Raw genomic sequence first — 22,210 nt, forward strand, 5'->3', positions numbered from 1 at the left:
GTTATCTTTATTGAGAGAGTGGATATTTTAATAAGTTGATTAGGCAATCTTTTGTCAGTATGAGGATCATGATTCTAGAGAAAGTTATACTCAACCAAGACAAAATGTGTTAATGTAGGTGTGTATGTCCCTAATACCATGACATATATTTCAGACCCCTTTGTTTTCATCATTTCTTCCTGGTGTGTTACCTTCTATTAACTATTACAAATATGTACCTCTTGATATTTGCTTTTATATCAGAAGATGTTCAACTCAGTTTCTGAGGTCGATCTAAGTTAGAAGGAATTATGAGGCCTCTTTGTGATCAAAATGAATGACAAGTTCCAAAACTGTGCCATCTTAATGAAAAAAATTTAATAGCTTTTGTTCTCCAAAGTCTATTGTCTACCTCTATAACTAATAAAATACCCATTCCTTCCTGTTTTCCCACTAGAAGTTGTTAATGCAGCAAAACTAGCCATAGTAGTATGTATCAGTTCTGAGACAAGGATTAAGAACCTCCAGATTTCAAGTCCACACATTTATTGTTTAAATATTGGACACTTGTGGAAGGGAGGGTCTGGAGTTACAACTCCATAAAAATTTTGAAGAGAGTTTTATAAGGAGAAAAGGGATTATTTTTTGAAAAATGATGACTACCTTAGTGAATAGAAAAGGTAAGCCCACAAAGCATGGCAACTTAGTTACTAGTCCAGCAAAAAAAAGAAAGTAAGAAAAAAAGAATTTGAGGATCACCTAGTAAATGACTGTAGAACTAGACTGGGAGTCTCTCTACTTCTGAATTATGGATGAGCCAATGATCCTGGTGCAAATAACACATTTTAATGAGACATAGTGTCAGAGAATTCTACTTGATAGGGGGTTGGTATCAGAAGCCGTTTTTCTTAGTTGCTTGTTTCCTTCCGCCTCTTCCTCTCAGAGTTTTCTTCTTCACTATTCCCTTCTTTGTCCATATTCTCTCCACCTTCTTTCACTATGTGCTTTAAAAAAAAAAAAAACTTTTTCAGACCACTGCCTTGTTCTACTTATCTTTTTACTTGAGCATCTCCTTGATTTTAAGATAGATATCTTAACCAAAGTTTTGATTGAAAATTTATTTTGTTGTTTAAATACAGATGTTTGTATTTAGCAAAAAGAAAAAAAACCTAAGTATGTCAAAATATTAATAGTGTTTAACTGGGCAGTTGTATTATAGGTCATTTTATTTTACTCTTCTACTTTTCTGTAATGTATAATATAAAGTATATATTACTTTTTATTGTTTATTACAAAAGTAATAAGCTAGTTGTAGAAAATTTACATACTAGAAAAAATAAAGTATATGTACAGTCTTTCCTCCTACTCCCCCTCTAGACTTTTTTCTCTGCATAGATACATTATTTTTTAGTTTGTTCTCAAACTCTTCTTCCCCACAATTAAAATGCTATGGTATGACACTCGATTGATTTTTTTTTTCTTTCTTTCTTTCCATCAGTCTTTTGATTGGACTGCTTTCCTTACCTTTTCCAGTGACAAGGGAGAGGAGTCTCATTTCATACTTTTTTTTAATCATTTATTTTCTGATACCTTGAAGAACAGTTTGGATGAGTGTCTCTTAGAGTCCTATTTTATTCTCTCAGCCTTTCTTCCATCCTCTTCCTGTTAGTGTATATTCCTAAAGCATTATTATACCTTTTGTTAACATATATGACTAAGTAAGTTTGGTTTTAGTTGGAATAATATAGACTAAAATATTTTCAATATTTCAATATTATTTCAAGTTGTGTTTTTAAGCTTTAAAATGTAATGCTGAATTTGATAATGTATCTGTAATCTTTATGTATTTTATGAACCTTTTGTTTTGGTTTAATTACAGGGTTGTCGTTTTGGAAAGTAGGCCAACAGAAAATCCTACTGCACACAGCAATCTCTACATCTTGGCTGGACACGAAAATAGTTACTAAGCAACAGAAACTGATCTCAAATGACAGGAAAATGAATATACTCTATTGGAAGCAAAAACATTTTAAGGAAATTTAATACAAACTGCACTATGACTTGCTTTAACTTTTATGGGTTATATCTCAAATGATCTGTACTTTAGGGTAGAATTCAATATTTTCTACAGCTGGAAACAGCTAGTCTATCTCTTGCCACTGTGTGGTGGTTATATCAAGTTTGCTTAATAAAAGCTATGAGACAAATAGTACTCTAGTTCCAGGAAACACAGTCTTTTTTTAAAAAAATAATGTTTGTAACAAGGGTGCCATGGTATTTTTAGATAACTCGTGATTATCTTGAGAGATAAATTTAGTTACTGTTTTATCATTTTATACCATGTCTTACTCCTTTTTAATGAACATAATTTGATAAAGAAATTATCAAATAAGGCTTTCACTTTTATATTGGCCATTCTGTATGTTTTTGTAAAATAGAATATTTAATCTTTATTTATTAATCTCTTGCTGGAGTGGTGTAATGTATCTAACTTTTAGCAAAGGAGGGTTGCAGAGCAGCTTAAATTGTTTTATAATGTATAAAAATTTTGTTTACCTTTTAAAAGTAGTACTTTGTTTGGAGGTTCAACACATACATTCAATTTTGTTTAACAAAAGTATTTTGTAATACAATTTCATGCAGAATTACCTTTAAAGGGAATTTTGTGTTTTCAGCTATTAATACAAATAGTTGTACCCTTACAGAAGATATTGATGATAGTTGAAATATCCTTAGAAAGGGGTGTGTACGTCTTCATGTGACTACCATGTGTATGTATTCTTGACAAGCAGTATAATATACCTGTGATTTTTTTTACATTAGGGATAATACATAAGAAATTAATCTTCATTTATATTATCATCCCTAATGTGGGGGGGTGCGAGTATTTAACTACCCACAATATGTATTCTACTTATACTATGCCAGAGGGGAAACTGTAAAGTAATTACACATGTAATCTTGGGCTTTTCATATATGTAGGTGTTCATTTTGAGTAGGTTTAAGAAGAAAAAGATCTTTAAATGAATTGAATTCCTGATGGGATAGTATAAATAAGTATTGTAAAAGCCAGTATTCTAAAAATAAGAAAGGATGGGTCATTTTTTAGTTCAGTTTTCTCTTGCTATTGTTAGTATTCAAAATTAAACTGTTACATCGGTACCTGTTGTCTTAACGCAGTTATTGAGAACAGTTAGCATTGAGATGATTGATGAACAAGTGGTTGGCAATAGCAAACTATAGAATTATTCTGACCAGTTACTTGAGAGGAAAACAGTATAACTATCTCATTCAATATATAGCAGTTCTGTAAAATAATTATTATTCTCATCTCCATTTTTCAGATGAGGAAAAAGGGTTTAGCAGGGTTAAGAGATCTACCCAGTTCACATAGCAATTTAGTGGTTGAGCCAGACCATGAGTCTTCTGACTCTGTTCTTTTCACTATGCAAATGCAAACAATAAAATATTATACAAATGAAATATAAAGTTATTTGTTCTTTAAAAATGCATATGTGATATGATTTCAGTAAGTGTGTACCTGTTTATTTTAGATATGTTAAATGGTGCCTCTAGACCAAGGAACACTAATACGATAGATGGCAAGGGTCTATCCTCGGGGAACATTTACGTGATAGATACGAAGACCAACATCCTCCTTGCTCACTGAAATCTGGCCAGTGCACATAAAAAGACCTCATTAAGATCCTAATGTCAGAGGTGTCTTGGTTAAACTTCCCAGCTAAATATCACTACAGTTAAAATCACGGTAGGCCTGCCTCATCACCCCACATGTCACGTTCAGAACTTGCAGTCATTTAGTCTTATGCTATTAAAAATGAGCAGACAAAACAAAACAAAATCAGCAAGCAACCAAGAATTATAAGAAGTCTGAGCAAAGCCTCTGCATGAAAAAGAGAAAACAATCAGGGAAAAAAGCACTTAAAGGAAACAGACTATGTGGGGTAAGGAAAATGTCAAAAGAAAAAATATCTTCAGAAAGTTGTTGCCACCATGAATTAAGAGCAGAATACTTTTAAAAAGAGCTTTCAAAAAACAAAAAGAGCTCTTGGAAAATAATACGATAGTATAGCTGAATAACTCAATTAGAAGTTTTAGAATATAAAGTTGAGGAAATTTGTCAAAAAATAAAGCAAAAAGACAAACAAATGGAAATACTGAAGGAAAAAAACAGCCCAGTAAGCCCAATATCCAATCTCCCAGAGTTCCAAAAAGAACAGAGAAAATAGAGAAGAAATCAATAGAGTATTTAAATAAGTTTTTCTAGTATTGAAGAATATCAGATTCTAGATTAAAAACACATAGTGGATGACAAAGATCTAGACCAAAGCATAGCATTATGAAATTTCAAGGACACTGCAGTCAAAGAGAAGATCCAGATGTTTCCAGAGAAAAAGTGCAGGTCAGACAACAAGGCATGAGAATCAGAATAGCTTCAAATTTCAGTAAAAACAATGCCTTCAAACTCTGAAAGAAATTTCCAACCTGAAATTCAGTATCCAACTAAATGTTACATAAAGGTAAAATGAAGATACTTTTAGTCATACAAGGTCTCAACAGATTTACCTCCCATATACCCCTTCTCAAGAAGCTAATAGAGGAAGTGCTTCATAAAAATAAGGGTATAAACCAAGCAAAATGAAGACAGGATGCAGAAAATGGGATTCGGCACAGGAGAGAGATGAAGGAAATCCCCAGACGAAGGTGATGGAGTATCTGAGGATGAACACTGTGCCAGGCATAGAGAATATATTGAAGCATATCAGAAGATCCTGATGATACTTTTTCAGAAAGATTAAACTAATAAAATATCTGATGCATCTCAGTATCTTAAGAGTTAGACAACCAGCAGAGTAAGAGCTTCCTCCTCTAATAAAGCCTGCGTCAAGAACATGGGTTAGTTTATTTTAGAGATCCCAGAAAATAGGAGTGAAGGACTTGTGATACTGAGGTGGAGAAGGAGGAAAAGTCAATAAAAGGGCACACTATTGAGATCATAGCTGTGTAGACACCAGGTCCACATAAAAGCTATGTGATATCGCCCAGAAATGTCTCCTGAAATCCAAGTGGCTGGAGCATTTATCTGTAGACTGTCATTCTTCACTGGTTAAATTGCTGCCAAGAGCATTATCTCCTTACATATGGGGCAGCTTGTACATGGGTCAGCTAGGCTCCTTAAGCATCCAAGAAAGCCCTGAGGCAGAAAGCTGAAAGAGTGAAATGAGTCTTAGTTCCCATGGAACTGTCTACTGCCTCTGGCTGAAATCAAAGGTGGGTGGAGGAGATATTTTTCAAGGCCCCAGAGTTCAATGAGTGATGATACTTACTCTAAGCAAAAACTTCTCTAAGATTGAAATGAAGCAAAAAACTAGCAATTATTAACTCCAGGAAAGCAAAGTGTTATGCAGAAAAGAAAAGGTAAACTATGATCAGTGGCTGAATGTCACAAGAATATTAATAGTAAATATTACTCTAATCAAATCACAACATAATTAGATTGGGAGAAGACAGTGTTGTAAGGTAGAAAAGTTAATCTTATCTTCCACAGTGGGAAATCAATGGATAATATCTAAAAATTAAAAATCGAGGGATTACATCAAACTAAAAACCTGCACGGCAAAGGCAACAACAGAGGGAAGAGACTACATACAGAATGAGAGAAAATATTTGCAAACCATACATCTGGTTAATATCCAAAATATATAATGAACTCAGCTCAATAACAGGAAGACATCCCAATTTAAAAATGAGTGAAGGACTTGAATAGACATTTCTGAAAGGAAGACCTACAAATGGCCATACCATATATGAAAAAAAATGCTTAACATCAGTAATCAGGGAAATGCAAATGAAATGACACCTGACCTTGTTACAATGGCTGTTATAAAAAAGATGAAAGATAAGCGCTGGCAAAGGGAACCATTGCACAGTGTTGGTGGGAATGTAAGTTAATACAGCCATTAAGGAAACCAATATGGAGGTTCCTCAAAATATTAAAAATGGAACTAACATATGATCCAGCAGTACCACTACTGAATATACATCCAAAGGAAACAAAATCAGTATGTCAAAGAGATATCTGCATTCCCATGTCTATTCACAATTGCCAAGACATGGAATCATCCTAAGTGTCAACACAGATGAACCTGGAGGACATTATGTTAAGTGCAATAAGTCAGGCACAAAAAGAAAAATAACTGCATGATCTCACTTTTACGTGGAATCTAAAAAAGTAGAATTCATCGAGAGTAGAATGGTGATTATGGGGACCACAGTGCAGGATTGGGGAGATGTTGGTCGAAGGATACAAAATTTCAGTTAGGATTTTTTTTTTAAAGATTATTTAGTGACATGGAAATAAAATAATCTGATAAAAGATGGAAAAGTTTTTTCTGAGGAAGGAAGGATGGGGGAAAGTTATGCTTTTTTTTGGTATTGAACTTTTACAAGACTATTAGATTCTTTATGTGCATGTATACATGATTTTTTAATGTTAAAGGAAATTTTAAATAAGAGCATGAACCCCTACCTGACAGAAACAGTATGAACAAATATGTAACAAGTCCAGATTCTTAATACTGTCCCTTACACATAGTAGGCATTCAATAAATATTGGTTACAGCTAACATAGGCATTATAATGTGGAAAGAGGCAAAAGTAATTAGAGAAAAAAAGCTGGATAAAGTAAATCCAGAAGGTCTTGTGAGAGAAAGCATTTTCATCAAACTACTTTTTTTGGCTAAGCCTCCTTTCCAGCCTTTGCTCCCACTGTTCTGCCAAGCACCTGGCACACTGGCATGTAGAGACCATGATCAGTCCAGCTTCATTGCTTGACTCATGATGGCTCTTCCTGGAATTCTCATTTTTTAACCAAAAATTTAAATCCTTTACTTCATTCAAGGCATTCAGTTCAATCCATAAGTTTCTGTGACAACTCTGCCTAATCCAGATAATTTTCTGTTTCTCAGAATTTCTACAGTACATATGGATTGTACATTTGTATGTAACAGTCAATTGCCACTTACCAGCTGAACCACTTACTACTCACCTTAGACAACTTACTCAACCTCTTTGGGCCTCCATTTCCCTATCTGTTGATTGGAAATAATGGCCACTTCATATGGGTGTTAGGAGGATTAAATGATATAATGAGCATTACTTTCTTATATAGTGACTCATTTAAAAAAAAAATTGGCTCCTTTATTTTTCACCAGGAAATTCATTATGGGCATAAAAGGTACATTTTCATTCTTTAGATCCTTTCAGTACGTCATATTGGTAGACTTTACATGGGGCTTTTAATTTTTTTTCTAATTCTTTATGTGGCTTTTCATTATAGAAATAACCAATATCTGTATCAGATGTCCAAAAAACTTTCCCATACCAACCGTAGCAGAAGGGATCATTCTAGGTTTTATTTCAGACTGTTCCAGGTGGATCTTATTTAGGACAAGAGCAAGAAATATTGGTTAAGAAATTTACTATGTTGACATGGGGAACAAATCAAATATTCTCATTCTCACCACTTGTTAGTCATCATACTAGAAGTTCAATAAATAAAAATACTTAAGAAAAAGAAATTAAAAAGTTAAAGGATTTGGAAAGGAATAAAAATGTCATTTACAATTGTTCACAATTGAGTGAATTTATAAAAGCAGCTGGACACACTGTCAAATATATATATATATGTGTGTGTGTGTGTGTATATATATATATATATATATATATATATATACACACCTGCAATAAAGAGAATGAACTTTTTATTTTTTTATTTTTTGAGACAGAGTGTCACTTTGTTGCCCTGGCTAGAGTGAGTGCCGTGACGTCAGCCTAGCTCACAGCAACCTCAAACTCCTGGGCTTAAGCTATCCTACTGCCTCAGCCTCCGGAGTAGCTAGGACTACAGGCATGCGCCACCGTGCCCGGCTGATTTTTTCTATATATATATTTTAGTTGGCCAGCTAATTTGTTTCTATTTTTAGTAGAGACAGGGTCTCGCTCTTGCTCAGGCTGGTCTCGAACTCCTGACCTCGAGCGATCCACCCGCCTCGGCCTCCCAGAGTGCTAGGATTACAGGCGTGAGCCACCGCGCCCGGCCGAGAATGAACTTTTTAAAGGATACCATTTACAATACAGAAACCTATCAAATACCTATGAATGAATAAAATAAAAAATGTTAGATCTCTACGCTGAAAACTGCAAAACAATACTGAAAGAAATTAGACCAAAATAAATAGCAGATTATGCCATATTTTAATGAATTACAAGGTTCTCGGTATTATGAAAATGTCAATCTGTGTGGTCCCAGTAGATATCTTGTGGATTGACAAGTAGATTCTAAAATCACATAAAATGCAAATGGCCAGGGGTAGTCAAGGCAATCATGAAGAAGAAAAACAAACCTGGGAGTTGTAGGCTACCAAATTTCCAAGAGTTATAAAAAGCTAATATAGCAGTTAGGATAGTATGACATTAGCACAAAGATAGACAAGTCAATGAAATACAATCATAAGAGCCTGGAAACAGACCCACGCTTACCTCATGTATGAGTAGGGTACACTGCAGTGGAGTGAAGGAAAAGATAGCCTTTTTTTAAAGTTATATTGAAAATTTATTGGAAACAATAATGGAAAAATCAAATGAATCTTGACTGCTATCTCACACACTACACAAAAATAAATGCCAGATGGATTGTATATAATCTCAAATATAAAACTATAGCATTTTAAAAAGAAAACGTAATATCTTCATGAACTTAAGATATGCAAAGATTTCTTAAGCAGAGAACATTAATCTTTGACTATAAAGAAAAAGTTGGTACAATGGACTTCATTAAAATTAAGATTCTCTATCCCTCTAAGACATCTTTACAAGAATGAAAAGGTAAGCCACAGAATGGAAAAAGAAACATTATATATATCCACAAAAGACCTACCCAAAAGATACAAAGAACCTAAGAAATTACCTGTTGGCTACAATGTACACTGTTCTGATAATGGGTATGTGAAAAGCCCTGATTCAGCATTGTACAAGTCATCCATGTAAAAAAAAACACTTGTATCCTCTAAATCTATTGAAATAAGAAATACAGGGAAAAAAAGGCAGACAACCCAATAGAAAAATGGGCAAAAGATTTTGAATAGACTGTCCACAAAAGGAAATGTCCAAGTAGTTAATAAACATGTGATAATATATTTAACTTAATTGGTTATCAAAGAAATGCTCCCTTCAAATGGATGCTGGGCTGGTAAAGGCAACAGATGTCCTGTGTAGCTATCAACCACCACTTATGAAGCTTAAAAAAACAAAACCACTTACTACGTGAGGGAAATGGTTCATTTAATCATGATATTTAACCACATGTTCTTTCCTCAGTAATTTTGGTAAGTGTAAGATTTCGCACACTATAAATATGGCATTTAATTTTGGGTCTATGACTTCATCCTGGTCATGTTTCTCAAAGCTAAGTCTTCCTGGACTAGTTACTTCACTGTGATTATCTTGTGACAAATAAAGGACACAAGAGAATCTAGAGATTTATGTTACTCATTGAGCACCTGCCAGGACATCCCAGCCATTTCACATGTAAATGCTCTATATAAAGCACTGGCTCTGTGTCAAGCTTTCAAGTCTATAATTATTTCTCAGTTTGGGGTTTCTGAAAGCCCACAGTGGATAACAATGTCCGTTTAAATTCCTTAAAGCCCAATTCCAAAATCACCACCTCCAGGATTTCACAACCTCTTATGCGTTCTTTAATAAAGCTCCTATTACCTATATAATAGGTAGTTATTTATTTTCTATCTTAAGGATAAGGAGCAATGATACTTATATTTCCATCCCCAGCACCTAACAGTTCCTGACACATAGTATCAAGAATTGTGTGTTCTGTGCACGATATTACGGGTTGGGCATGCTTACAACTCTGTCTTGGGTGATGCGAAGGCAATATAAGGAACCAAAGCGTTTCTACTCCTGTGATATTCTGGAATTTTAAAAAAAATTAAATTTTAAAAAAGATTAAATAAATCTGAAAACCTATTAAAAAAAAAGAATTGTGTGTTTAGTAAATGTTTGTTGTATCAAACTACAATAAAATGAATATCATGGTCAGTAACGGAGTAACTCATTCATGGGTATAACTCTTAAGAAAATTTTTCTTTGACTCTAAGAGTCTATTTTCTGTAAGATGCAGATAAGTTGCAAATACCTGCCAGTTTTCTGAAAATGAGGACAATAATGGGAGTAAATTAAATATATTGAGCGTGGGGATATCAGTCAAGGTCTAGAAAACAAAACAGACACCACACTATTTTAATAGAAGGGAGTTAATATAGGGAATTGTTACACAATTGGAGGATTGAAAGAGCAAGAATAGCACACTGAGATAACTCGGTGGTAAAGAGCCATTTCCACCAATAGGGTTGGAGGGATTACTAGAACCTGGGGGCTCAGAGGAGACACCCACAATGTGAGTGCTCTGAGCTCTGAGGAGGGCTACTGCCTTCCTGCCACTGGCTTCCAGGGGCTCAGAGGAAGGGCCTCATGAAGGTGGGGCTCAGCCCTTGGGGAGAGGGAGCTGCCTGGACTGATGGCTCTGAAGGTGTGTCATAAGGCTGGTTCTGGAAGGGCAGCAAGAAGCTGCAGCTAGCTACAGAGAACTTGCAAGAAAGGAAGAAGAAACAAAAGCTCTTCTTTTCCTGGTTTCACACAGCCAAGAAAGGGTAGAACCCAGCTATGAGCCCAGGTCTGGTGGGCTCTCGGGCCTTTGCTTGTCCTCCATCACGTGCTGCCTCCTCTTTAGAGATTGTCCCAGGAACAGCAGCACGATGTGGTGGAAACGGTGCTGCTCTGGCAGTAGGAAGCACTGGGTTCCTCATATAAAAAGCCTGGGAGTGTTGATTAGGACTCTGGTAAGCGTTAAGTGAATCCATAAATTTACATACGTTTTCAGTAAAGTATGGAATACATTTCAGTAGTAAATAAAATTCCCACCTGAACAGAAAATAATATGCAGGGATTATTACTGTTATGATGATAATAACAATAAAAGCCAACATGGAAATAGCACACAATCCTCACAATAACTTTAAAAGTAACTCACTTTTATGTTACAGGCGACACAAATGAAACATAAGGTTTAGTAACTTGCCCAAGTTCTCACAGACAGTAGCAGAGCTGGATTTGATCCCAGACTGGCTGGCTCCAGAGTTCATGCTTTTACTGGGAAAATCAGGTCAGATGATACTGTAGAAAAATAAGTATGTTGTTTTAAGTATTTTTTTATTATTTTGGAAGAATATTGTTTAAATGCATTTTTTACGGGGACCTACATGTAGATTCATTTTAGATGTCTCACAATAAATATCTTACTTCTAATATTTGACAATGAGCCATTCCTGGAAAGCTATTTACAATAACAGGACTTCTGCATGTGGCTGTCCCTATGATCTTCACTCAATCCTTGGCATGCATGCAGCTTAAAGATGATCTTGGGAAAACATTTATATCTTTTCACATCAATAGATGCCTAAAAATTCAATGGTGGACATAGATACATTTTCCATGGTATCTTAGATGCCAGAGGTTTCTGTTTGCACAACCGATTATTTAGACGCCAATGAATAAGCAATGAAAGAGTTTCTTGGGGAGCAAGGGTTGATAAGACTTAAGAACTAAGTGTACTTCTTAGGAAAAAAGCAATCATCCTAAAATTCACATGGAATCTCAAGGGGCCCTCAATAGCCAAAACAATATTGAAAAGAAAGAACAAAGTTGGAGGCCTCATGCTTCCTGATTTCATAATATGCTACAAAGCAATAATAATTAAGAAGGTATGATACTGGCATAAAGACCATATAGACCAATGGAACAGAACAGAGAGCCCAGAAATAAACCCTTGCATATATGGCCAAATGATTTTCAACAATAGAGCCAAGACTACAAAGTCGGAGAAGAACAATCTCTTCAACAAACAGTGTTGAGAGAACTGGATACCCACATGCAAAAGAATGAAGCTGGACACTTACCTTGTCCCATATATGAAAAATAACTCAAAATGGCTGGGCGTGATGGTTCATGTCTGTAATCCTAGCACTTTGGGAGGCCAAGGCAGGAGGATTGCTTGAGGTCAGGAGTTTGAGATAAGCGTGAGCAAGAGTGAGACCCTGTCTCTACAAAAATTACAAAAGTCAGTTTGGCATGATGGTGTGCACCTATAGTACTGGCTAGTGGGGAGGGTGAGGTAGAAGGATCGCTTGAGCCTAGGAGTTTGAGGTTGCAGTGAACTGTCATGATGCCCCTGCACTCTAGCTCAGGCAACAAAGTGAGACCCTGTTGAAGGAAGGAAGGAAGGAAAAAAGAAAGGAAGGGAGGGAGGGAGGGAGGGAGAAAAGCTTTGAGATATTAGATTTGGCAATGATTTCTTGGATATGACATCAAAGGCGCAGGTAACAAAAGAAAAAATAGGTTTTGGTTCGTGAAGGAGCCAGCAGAAAAAAAAAAGAAAGAAAAAATAGACAAATGGGACTACATCAAACTTTAAAAAGTCTGTGAGTCAAAGTAACCAATCAACAGAGTGAAAAGGCAACCTGCAGAACAAGGGAAAGTATTTGTATCATATTTCTGATAAGGGATTAATATGCAGACTATATAAGAAACTTATGCAACTCAATAACAACAGCAACAAAACTAAATAACCCAATTAAAATAAATGCAATGGACTTGAACAGACATTTCTCTAAAGAAGATATACAAATGGCCAAAAAGCATATGCTCAATATCACTAATCATTAGAGAAATACAAATCAAAACCAAAATGAAATATCATCTCACATCCATAAGGATGGCCACTATCAAAAGAAAAGAAAATAACAAGTGGTGGCAAGGATACAAAGTTAGAATCCTTGTGCACTATTGGTGGGAATGCAAAATGGTACAGCTGCTATGAAAAACAGTATGATGGTTCCTAAAAAATTAAACATTGGTTTACCACATAATCCAGCAATTCCACTTCTGGGTATATACGCAGAAGAATTCAAAGCCAGATCTTAAAGAGATATTTGCATACCCATGTTCAAAGCATCATTATTTACTTATTTGTTTCTTTTTTGAGATAGAGTCTCACTCTGTCACCTGGACTAGAGTGCCATGGCATCAGCCTAGCTCACAGCAACCTCAAACTCCTGGGCTCAAGCGATTATCCTGCCTCAGCCTCCCGAGTAGCTGGGACTACAGGTGCTCAATACCACGCCCAGCTAAGTTTTTCTATTTTTAGTAGAGATGGGGTCTCACTCTTGCTCAGGCTGGTCTTGAACTCCAAAGCTCAAGCACTCCTCCCACCTCGGCCTCCCAGAGTGCTAGGATTACAGGCATGAGCCATGGTGTCCAGCCAAAGCATCATTATTTATAATAGCCAAGAAGTGGAAGCAACCCAAATGACCATCCATAAGATAAATGGATGAAGAAAATGTAGTATTAATATAGACACACCATGGAATATTATGCATCTTTAAAAAAAGAAAGAAATCCTGACATGTGTTACAACATGGATGCACCCTGAGGACATTATGCTAAGTAAAATTAGCTAGTCACAAAAGGATAAATACTATATGATTCCACTCATATGAAGTATCTAAAGAAATCAAAATCATAGAAACAGAAAGTAGAAAGGTGGTTACCAAGAGCTGGGGGTGGAGGGAATTAGTGTTTAGGCAGTATAGAGTTTCACTTTTACAAGGTGAAAAGTTCTAAAGATATGTTGTGCAATAATGTGAATACCCTGAAACCTATGGAACTGTACACTTAAAAATAATTAATATATGTGTTTTTTACCTCAGTAAAAAATGAAGCCATTTCAAAGCAAAAAAATAAAAGAAATAAATGTGTTTCTAAAATAATCTGTACAAGGAAAACTATAAAATATTGATGACAAAAATTGAAGAGGACACAAAAAATGGTATGATATTCCATGCTCATGGATTGTAAGAATTAATATTGTTAAAATGACAGTGCTACCCAAACAATTTACAGATTCAATGCAATGCCTATCAAAATACCAATGACATTCTTCAAGAAACAGAAAAAAAATCCTAAAATTTATATGGAACCACAAGAGACCCTGAATAGTCAAAGCAATCCTAAGCAAAAAGAACAAAGCTGGAGGCATCACACTATCTGACTTCAAAATGTACTACAAAGCTATGCTGACCAAATCAGCATGGTTCTGTCATAAAAACAGACACGTAGACCAATAGAACAGAATAGACATTCTAGACATAGGTCCATGCATTTACAACCAACTCATCTTCAACAAAGATTCTAAGAACATACAATGGGGAAAGGACAGTCTCTTCAATAAATGGTACTGGGAAAACTGTATATCCATATGCAGAAGAATGGAACTAGACCCCTATCTCTCACCATGCACAAAAATCAAATCAAAATGGGTTAAAGTCTTAAATCTAAGACCTGAAACTATGAAACTACTGGAAGAAAACATTGGGAAAATGGTCCTGGACATTGTTCTGGGCAAGGATTTTTTGTGTAAGACCCCAAAAGCACAGACAACGAAAGCAAAAAATAGATAAATGGGATCACATCAAGCTAAATACCTTCTGCACAGCAAAGGAAACAATCAACAAAGAGACAACCCACAGAATGGGAGAAAATACTTGCAAACTACCCATGTGACAAGGGAATAAAAACCAGAATATATAATTAACTCAAACAAAATTTAGCAAAAATAATAATATTAATAATCCGATTAAAATGGGGAAAAGGATCTAAATAGACATTTCTCAAAAGAAGACAAGCAAATGGCAAATAGGTTTATGAAAAAATGCTCAACATTTTCTCTGCTAAACCATCAGAGAAACACAAATCAAAACAATGAGATATCATGTTACCCCAGTTAAAATGGCTTTTATCAAAAAGACAGGCATGGCCGGGCGCGGTGGCTCACGCCTGTAATCCTAGCACTCTGGGAGGCCGAGGCGGGTGGATCGCTCAAGGTCAGGAGTTCGAGACCAGCCTGAGCAAGAGTGAGAACTCGTCTCTACTAAAAATAGAAAAGAAATTATCCGGACAACTAAAAATATATATAGAAAAAATAAGCCGGGCATGGTGGCGCATGCCTATAGTCCCAGCTACTCGGGAGGCTGAGGCAGTAAGATCACTTAAGCCCAGGAGTTTGAAGTTGCTGTGAGCTAGGCTGACGCCACGGCACTCAATCTAGCCCGGGCAACAAAGCGAGACTCTGTCTCAAAATAAATAATAAATAAAAAAAAAAAAGAGACAGGCAATAACAGATTCTGGCAAGGATGCAGAGAAAGGGGAACCCTTGTCCACTGTTGGTGGGAATGTAAATTAGTACAGCCACTATGGAGGACAGTATGGTTCCTCAAAAAACTAAAAATAGAACTACCATATGATCCAGCAATCCCACTACGAGGTATGTATCCAAAAGAAAGGAAATCAATATATTGAAAAGCTATCTGTACTTCCATGTTTATTGCAACACTATTCACAATAGGCAAGATTTGGAACCAAGCTAAGTGTCTATCAACAGATGAATGGATAAAGAAAATGTAGTAAATACCACAATGGAATATTATTCAGCCATAAAAAGGGAATTAAATCCTATCATTTCCAGCAACATGGATGGAACTGGAGGTCCTTATGTTAAGTGAAATAAGCCAAGCACAGAAAGACAAATATCACATGTTCTCATTCATATGTAAGAGCTAAGGAAGTGGATCTTATGAAGATAGAGAGTAGGAGGTTACCAAAGGCCAGGAAGGGTGGGGGTGGGGATGAAGAGTTGTTGATTAATGGGCACAAATATATAGTTTAATAGAAAAAATAAGACCTAGTATTAGATAGATCAGTAGGGGACTATAGTTTACAATAATCTACTATATATTTCAAAATAGCTAAAAGAAACTGAATGATCCTAGCATAAAGAAAATACAAATATTTAAGGTGATGGATATCCCAAGTACACCGATTTGATCTTAACAAGTTATATGAATGTATGAAAGTATCACATGTACCCTGAAACTATGTGCTTCTATTATGCATCAATAAAAACAAAAAACAATAACAAGCAAAAAGTAATCTGTACAAAAAGACATCTCATTTTATGTAAAGTGAGGAATTTTTTTTTTTTTTTTTTTTTTTTTTTGAGGCAGGGTCTCACTGTGTTGCCTGGCTAGAGTACAGTGGCATCATCATAGCTCACAGCAACCTCAAACTCCTGGCCTCAAGCGATTCTTCTGCCTCAGCCTCCAGAGTAGCTGAGACTATAGGCGTGGACCACCGTGCCCGGCTAAATTTTATATTTTTGGCAGAGACAGGGTCTATTTTAATATTGGGTTTTCTTAAGGCAGATTTATATTTCTTTAACCACATAATTAGAGCTATCTAATTTGAAGCCACGGTACACTACAGCAGGATGAAAAGAGTACAACTCAAAATTGAGACCCAGGTTCTAGGCCTGTTTGTTGCCACAAATTTGCTTCTTGACTCTGAACAAGTCATTTAAATTTTCTGTATGTTTCCCCAAATGCCAGATGTGCCGTCTTTCTTCACAGACCCTTGTGAAATGTTTTCAGAAACCAACAGTACAATGTAAACACCAGCCCTCCAACTTCTCCTGTCTTGTTTTCTCCATGGAGGACAGCCCGAGTGAGGAGGCAGGAGAACTCAGTCTGCGTGTTGACACAGTGTTCAATCTTGAGAAGGTCACCTCTTAGTCTCCACTGCCCAGCAGGGTATCTGGCACATGTCAGCACTTGGTAAAAGTGTGCTTTCCAAGCTGCTCTTTCTGTGTCACAAGTTTAAGCTGAAATTCAGAAAGTAATGAATGCTCTCTTGTATTTATTCAGTCTCATAAATTTGCCTTTTAAAAGACTTTTCCCTAGAATATGACTCCAAAGTCATTAATAGCTCAAAAATGTCCCCAGATTGGTTTATGATTAAGTATGGTTAGCAACCAACTGTCCAAAGTGGCAAATAGATCTGTACTTTGAGGCTTTGAGACTTATTTCCTGAAGAAGGATTGTATTCATTGACTCACCCACTGGTAGCCCAGGGCTGGCCACATAGACCTTCCAGGCTTTTAGTGTTAACATTGGTGAGCTCTCATGGCATTTGAGTTTGTTGATCAAAGTATTGGGTAGATCTTTTAAAACCTGGAAATGCAAAAAAGTATAGAGGTTGTTAAGACAGAAACAAAGAAAGCTTTCAGAAGAAAAGGTACTTCAAAAGGATTGGCTTGCCATATATAAGGTACAATAAATACACACAAAATAACTAAGTTTATGTTAATTAGGGGATCAAAACGCTTTATTTTATTGTTGGCTAGCCCCACATATAAAGTCGAGAATGATAGGCTTTTTTAAAATTTAAATTGATTTTCCAGTATTTACACTTATTCACAGTCTACCCTATCTCCAGATAAGGGAGAAAGTTATATCTATGCCTGGTTTTATAACGTTTTACCAGTGACTGGTCAAGAAGAACGTGGCTGACTTCTGGCTTCTCTTTAGGTTGTTGTGTATCAGTATTGGACCAGTAGGTCAGTCCCACTGTGAGCTCTCTGGGGCATCCTAGGACAGAGCCCTTTCTCAAGCCATTCTTAGTTCTAACTCCATTCACCACTGCCAGAGCATAGGCTTTGGAAATAGGCGGCGCTGGGTTTGAAACCTGTCTTTAGCCTTGATAGCAGGATGGTTTTGCCTACAATGACCAATCAATCTCTCAGAGCTTCTAGATGTATAAATGAGCCAGTTAATAATTCTAGCCTGTTAATAAATCTGTGTAAGACTGTTGTAAAGATTAGAGATAATGTGGACACCGAGCCTGAAACATAAGTATCCCTAAATGGTAGTTATAAACTATTGTCTGTATGTGCGCTGGAAACAATTTCCTTTCCAAATCCACTTAAAGGCAGAGAAAGTAAATTCAAGTATTTCCTCAAGCTACTGTATAGTATCATTTTAAGCTGACAGTGACTCAACTCTCTTTTCCTTGCAGGAAACACACTTGGAGGGGAAACAAAACAAAACAAAACAAAGCTTTAAGCATTGCCCTGAGGTTCAGCACTCACATGAGGCATCAGTGGTCTGCCCAACCTCATGGAGGTTCATTCTCCTGCGTATTGGAGCTGCACACAGATGAAGTTGCTGAACCACCATGAGAAGGAAGCACAATGTGACTCATCTTCCTGGCAGCTTAAAAAAAAAAAAAGGAGGGTGTTACACTGTACATAATAAGTACTTTGGGCCAACTCCCAGTGTCCTGTACATTAACTCAAAAATCGTGACAACCACCCAAATGCATTAGGTAGTGTTATCAAAATGGGTAGGAGCAAAGGTGCATTCCAATTTGACTTCACCTCACTAGCTTTGGGTCCTTAGGCAAGTTACTTTCTGACTTATTTTCTCATCTGAAACCTCAGAATAACATTAATGCCTATCTCTTACAGTTATTGTGAGGCTTATGTATAAAACATTCTTAGCATAATGCCTGCTATGAAGTAAGCACTCATTAAATAATGTTGTTGTTTGTTATTGTATAGGCAATAGTAATTATCTCATACAGGATCAAACACCAGTAAGAAGGTAGAAATCCCGGTCCTCTGACTCTAGACTCCAGGCTCATTCTGTTACCATGTATTACTCTACTGAATGTTTATTATTTCCTTAAATAATTAAAATATTACAGTACTGTTTGTGCTATTCTAGAGACACTGAAGTATTCTCACTAATTATACAGAGCTGCAAAGAAAAGATCACTATAATGGAAAATAATTTTATTTCACTGTCCTTTGCACTTGTTTAAGACAAAGGCCCCACATATCAGACCATTTTTCAGCTTTCCAAGAGCTATGCTATTAATACCAAGGAGTTACACTTCTTTAGTATCAAAACCAGTTTCAGACCTACAGACTAAAAGGATTGTCAATTTGACAATATAGAGGCCATGGTATCTTCTCTCTTTTTTGCTAAATGGTGGCATCAACTGTTTGTCTCCCTTTCAAAGTCGTTCTCTAATATTTTGCTTCAGCTTCCTCCAAACAAAACAACTTGCAGCTGCAAATCACGCTACCTTTCTGGTTCACTGCTACTTGGGCATAAATGACTAGTGCACTGACTCCTACTTTAACTACCACTAGGCTTGGCACAATTCCAGGGTCCTTGGGTGCTGAACCTTGTAGAGTCCATAAAGTTGATTTTCCAGACTAACTTCATTTAACCTGGTATGAACTTTAGACATGGCAGTTCTGAGGAAATTCACACTGACTTTTTCACTTCATTTCAAAATATTTGTTTTAATTGTCCAAAAAAAAAAAAAAAATTCACCAACATGGACCATATTCTGGGCCATAAAACAAAACAAAACTTTTCAAGGAATTTAAATCATACACTGTGAACTCTCTGAAAACAATGGAATTAAACTAGAAATCAATAACAGAAAGATATCTGGAAAATTCTCAAATAGAAAGACATCTGGAAAATTCTCAAATAGTTGGAAATTAAATATTAATAACACACTTCAAAATAATCCATGAGTCAAACAGGAAGTCACAAAGGAAATTAGAAAATATTTTGAACTAAATTAAAATGAAAATACAACATACCAAGATTTCTATGATATATTTAAAGTGGTGCTTAGAGGAAAAATTATGGCATTAAAGGCTTATATTAGAAAAGAAGAAAGACCTAAAATTAATGATCTAGGCTTCCATCTTAAAAAACTAGAAAAAGCAGCCAAAAGCAAAGCAAGCAGAAAGAAGAAAATAATGAGATAAAATCAATGAAATTGAAAAACAGAAAAACAATAGAGGAAATCAATTAAATCAAAAGCTTGTTCTTTTAAAAGATCAACAAAATTGATAAGCCTCAGCCAACTGACAAGAAAAAAGGAGAAAAACACCAATATCAAGAATGAAATAGGGAACACCAGTATAGGTCCTATAGACATTAAAAGGATAATATTGTAATATTATTATATTGAACAACTTAATGCCAATAAATTTAATTATTTAGATGAAAGAGACAAATTCCTTGACAGACACAAACTAACAAAGCTTTCTTGAGAAGATAAATGTCCTATATTTTATTTAAAAATGTAGAATTTGTAGTTAAAATCATTTCAACAAAGAAAACCGCAGGCCTAGGTGGCTTTACTGGCAAATTCTACCAAATATTTAAGGAACAAATAATACCAATTTAATGTAAATTATTCTAGAAAATAGAAAAAAAAAATTTCTCAACTCATCTTATGAGATCGCATTACCCTGATACCAAAACTGGGCAAAGACATTACAAGAAAACTATAGATCAATATCTCTCAAAAACATGAATGTGAAAATCCTCAAGAAAATATTACTAATCAACTTTGGGAGGCCAAGGCAGTAGGACTGATTGAGGCCAGGAGTTCAAGACCAGCCTAGGCAATGCAGTGAGACTCTGTTTCTACAAAACATAATGATAATACTAATAAATTAGCCAGGTATGGTGGCACATGAGTATAGTCCCAGGTACTAAAGAGGCTGAGGCAAGAGGATGACTTGAGCCTGGGAGTTCAAGGCTACAGTGAGCTATGATCACACCACTGCACTTCAGCCTGGGTAACAGAGCTAGACCCTGTCTCTTAAAAAAAAAAAAAATTACTAGTCAAATCCAGCAATATATTAAAATGATAGAACATCATAAATAAGCTGGATTTATCCCAAGAATGAAAGATTGGTTCAGCATTTTAAAATTAATGCAATTCACTATATCAACAAACTACATAAGAAAAATCATATGATCATCTCAACAGATGAAGAAAAGCATTTGACAAAATTCAACATCCACTCATGATTTTTTAAAAAACAAAAATACATCTAAGCAAACTAGGAGGTAAAGATAACTCTACCTGATAAAAGGTTTCTGTGTTATTTATATATTGTTATATAACATAATATCAAACATTTGTTATCTGACAGTTTCTAGAGGTCAGGAATCAAGGTATGAGTTAGCTGGGTGCCTCTGGCTCAAGACGTCTCACAAGGTTGAACTTACACCTTGTCAGCTGCGGCTGCAGTCTCATCTGAAACTCCCTGGAGCGGAAGTGGTGGTGGTGGGGGGTCCATCATCCTCAAAAGACTGCATATTGTATGATTGCGTTTATACGACATTCTGGAAAAGGCAGAACTACAGAGGCAGGAAACAGGTATGTGGTTGTCATTTGCAAAGGATTTCTGAGAGGTTGGCAGACCACTTCTAGGTCGTGCCTAGACCCCACCCATCTCTATGCTGCTACTCTACGTCCAAGGCAGCCACCGGCCCTCTCTCCTCCCCGAACCCCACCCAGATCTCCTTGTAGCCCACGCTGCCTGCCACCAGACTTGCCACCACACGGGGCGTTAATTTTCTCTCCTCAGGTATTGCTTCCAGGGCAAGCACCCACGTGGGTACCAGGCGTCTGGAATGGGATGGACGACAAAGTGTTGAGGCCGTCTGCCCCGCGACAGTTTACCTTACCTCAGGATTTCCCCAGGTCCGTCAACTTCCCGCCATTGTGCTCAGACCTGAGCAGTAGGAATCAATGGGTAGAAGGATGGGGGGAAAGGAGCCTAGAATATTTGAGGCAGGCTCTGTAAACTCCACCTCCCACATCGGAGAGCCCAGTGCGGAGGAACCTTCCTGCTGATGGGTCAGTGCTGACTGTAACCAATTGCGGCCATCGTACCTTCCTCTTCTTTTTCTCCCTTCTCCCTCTCATTCCTTCCCTGATGGTACAGCACTGATCAGGACAGACACAGAGCTGCCCACGAGCGTTTACAGGCTAGTCGGGAATATAAAGGAATAACCACAGGTATTACAAGATGCGGATGCGCATCCCCAGAGAAGCGCAGACCACATAGGAGAGGCTCCTAGCACAAGCGTCTTCCCAGAAGACACTGTCATAAGCTGCATTTTCCACGACCCGCGGGAGTTTGCGAATCTTGCAGGTCTGCTCTCCTGGCAGAAGGACCTGCTGGGCCCGGGCCCGCCGTCAGGACGGCTCCTCCCGGGGCCCTTCCCCGCAGCCAGGACGCGGCCGGGCCGGGCGGGAAGCTGAGGCGCGGCGGCCCCGCCCAGGCCGGCCCGGGGCGGGGGCCGGTTCCCATAGGGATCGCGGGCCGCGCCCTCAGGGATCGCCAGGCGCGCCGAGC

At 37.0% G+C, this 22,210-nt stretch overlaps 1 protein-coding gene and 1 long non-coding RNA gene across 3 annotated transcripts in view; one reads left to right on the plus strand and one right to left on the minus strand.

The window, feature by feature from the left end:
* Positions 1–3,459, plus strand: part of MAP4K5 (mitogen-activated protein kinase kinase kinase kinase 5) — a 94,612-nt gene extending 91,153 nt beyond the window's left edge. The window contains exon 33 of the mRNA XM_045567527.1: positions 1,859–3,459. Coding sequence (XP_045423483.1) covers positions 1,859–1,946 — 88 coding nt within the window. The 3' untranslated portion in view covers positions 1,947–3,459. The remainder of the gene's footprint in view (positions 1–1,858) is intronic.
* On the minus strand, positions 804–22,114 carry LOC123649464. Of its 2 annotated transcripts, XR_006739013.1 has the most exons (5): positions 21,537–22,114; positions 21,075–21,206; positions 18,113–18,236; positions 17,081–17,195; positions 804–983 (listed from the first exon to the last, which is right to left on the minus strand). It is a non-coding gene; the product is annotated as an uncharacterized LOC123649464 (long non-coding RNA). The 2 variants fall into 2 exon arrangements; XR_006739012.1 differs by having other exon boundaries at positions 21,075–22,114.
* Positions 22,115–22,210: the final 96 nt, after the last annotated feature.

This window comes from Lemur catta, chromosome 1 (assembly GCF_020740605.2).
Source record: "Lemur catta isolate mLemCat1 chromosome 1, mLemCat1.pri, whole genome shotgun sequence".
NCBI classification, from domain to species: domain Eukaryota; kingdom Metazoa; phylum Chordata; class Mammalia; order Primates; family Lemuridae; genus Lemur; species Lemur catta.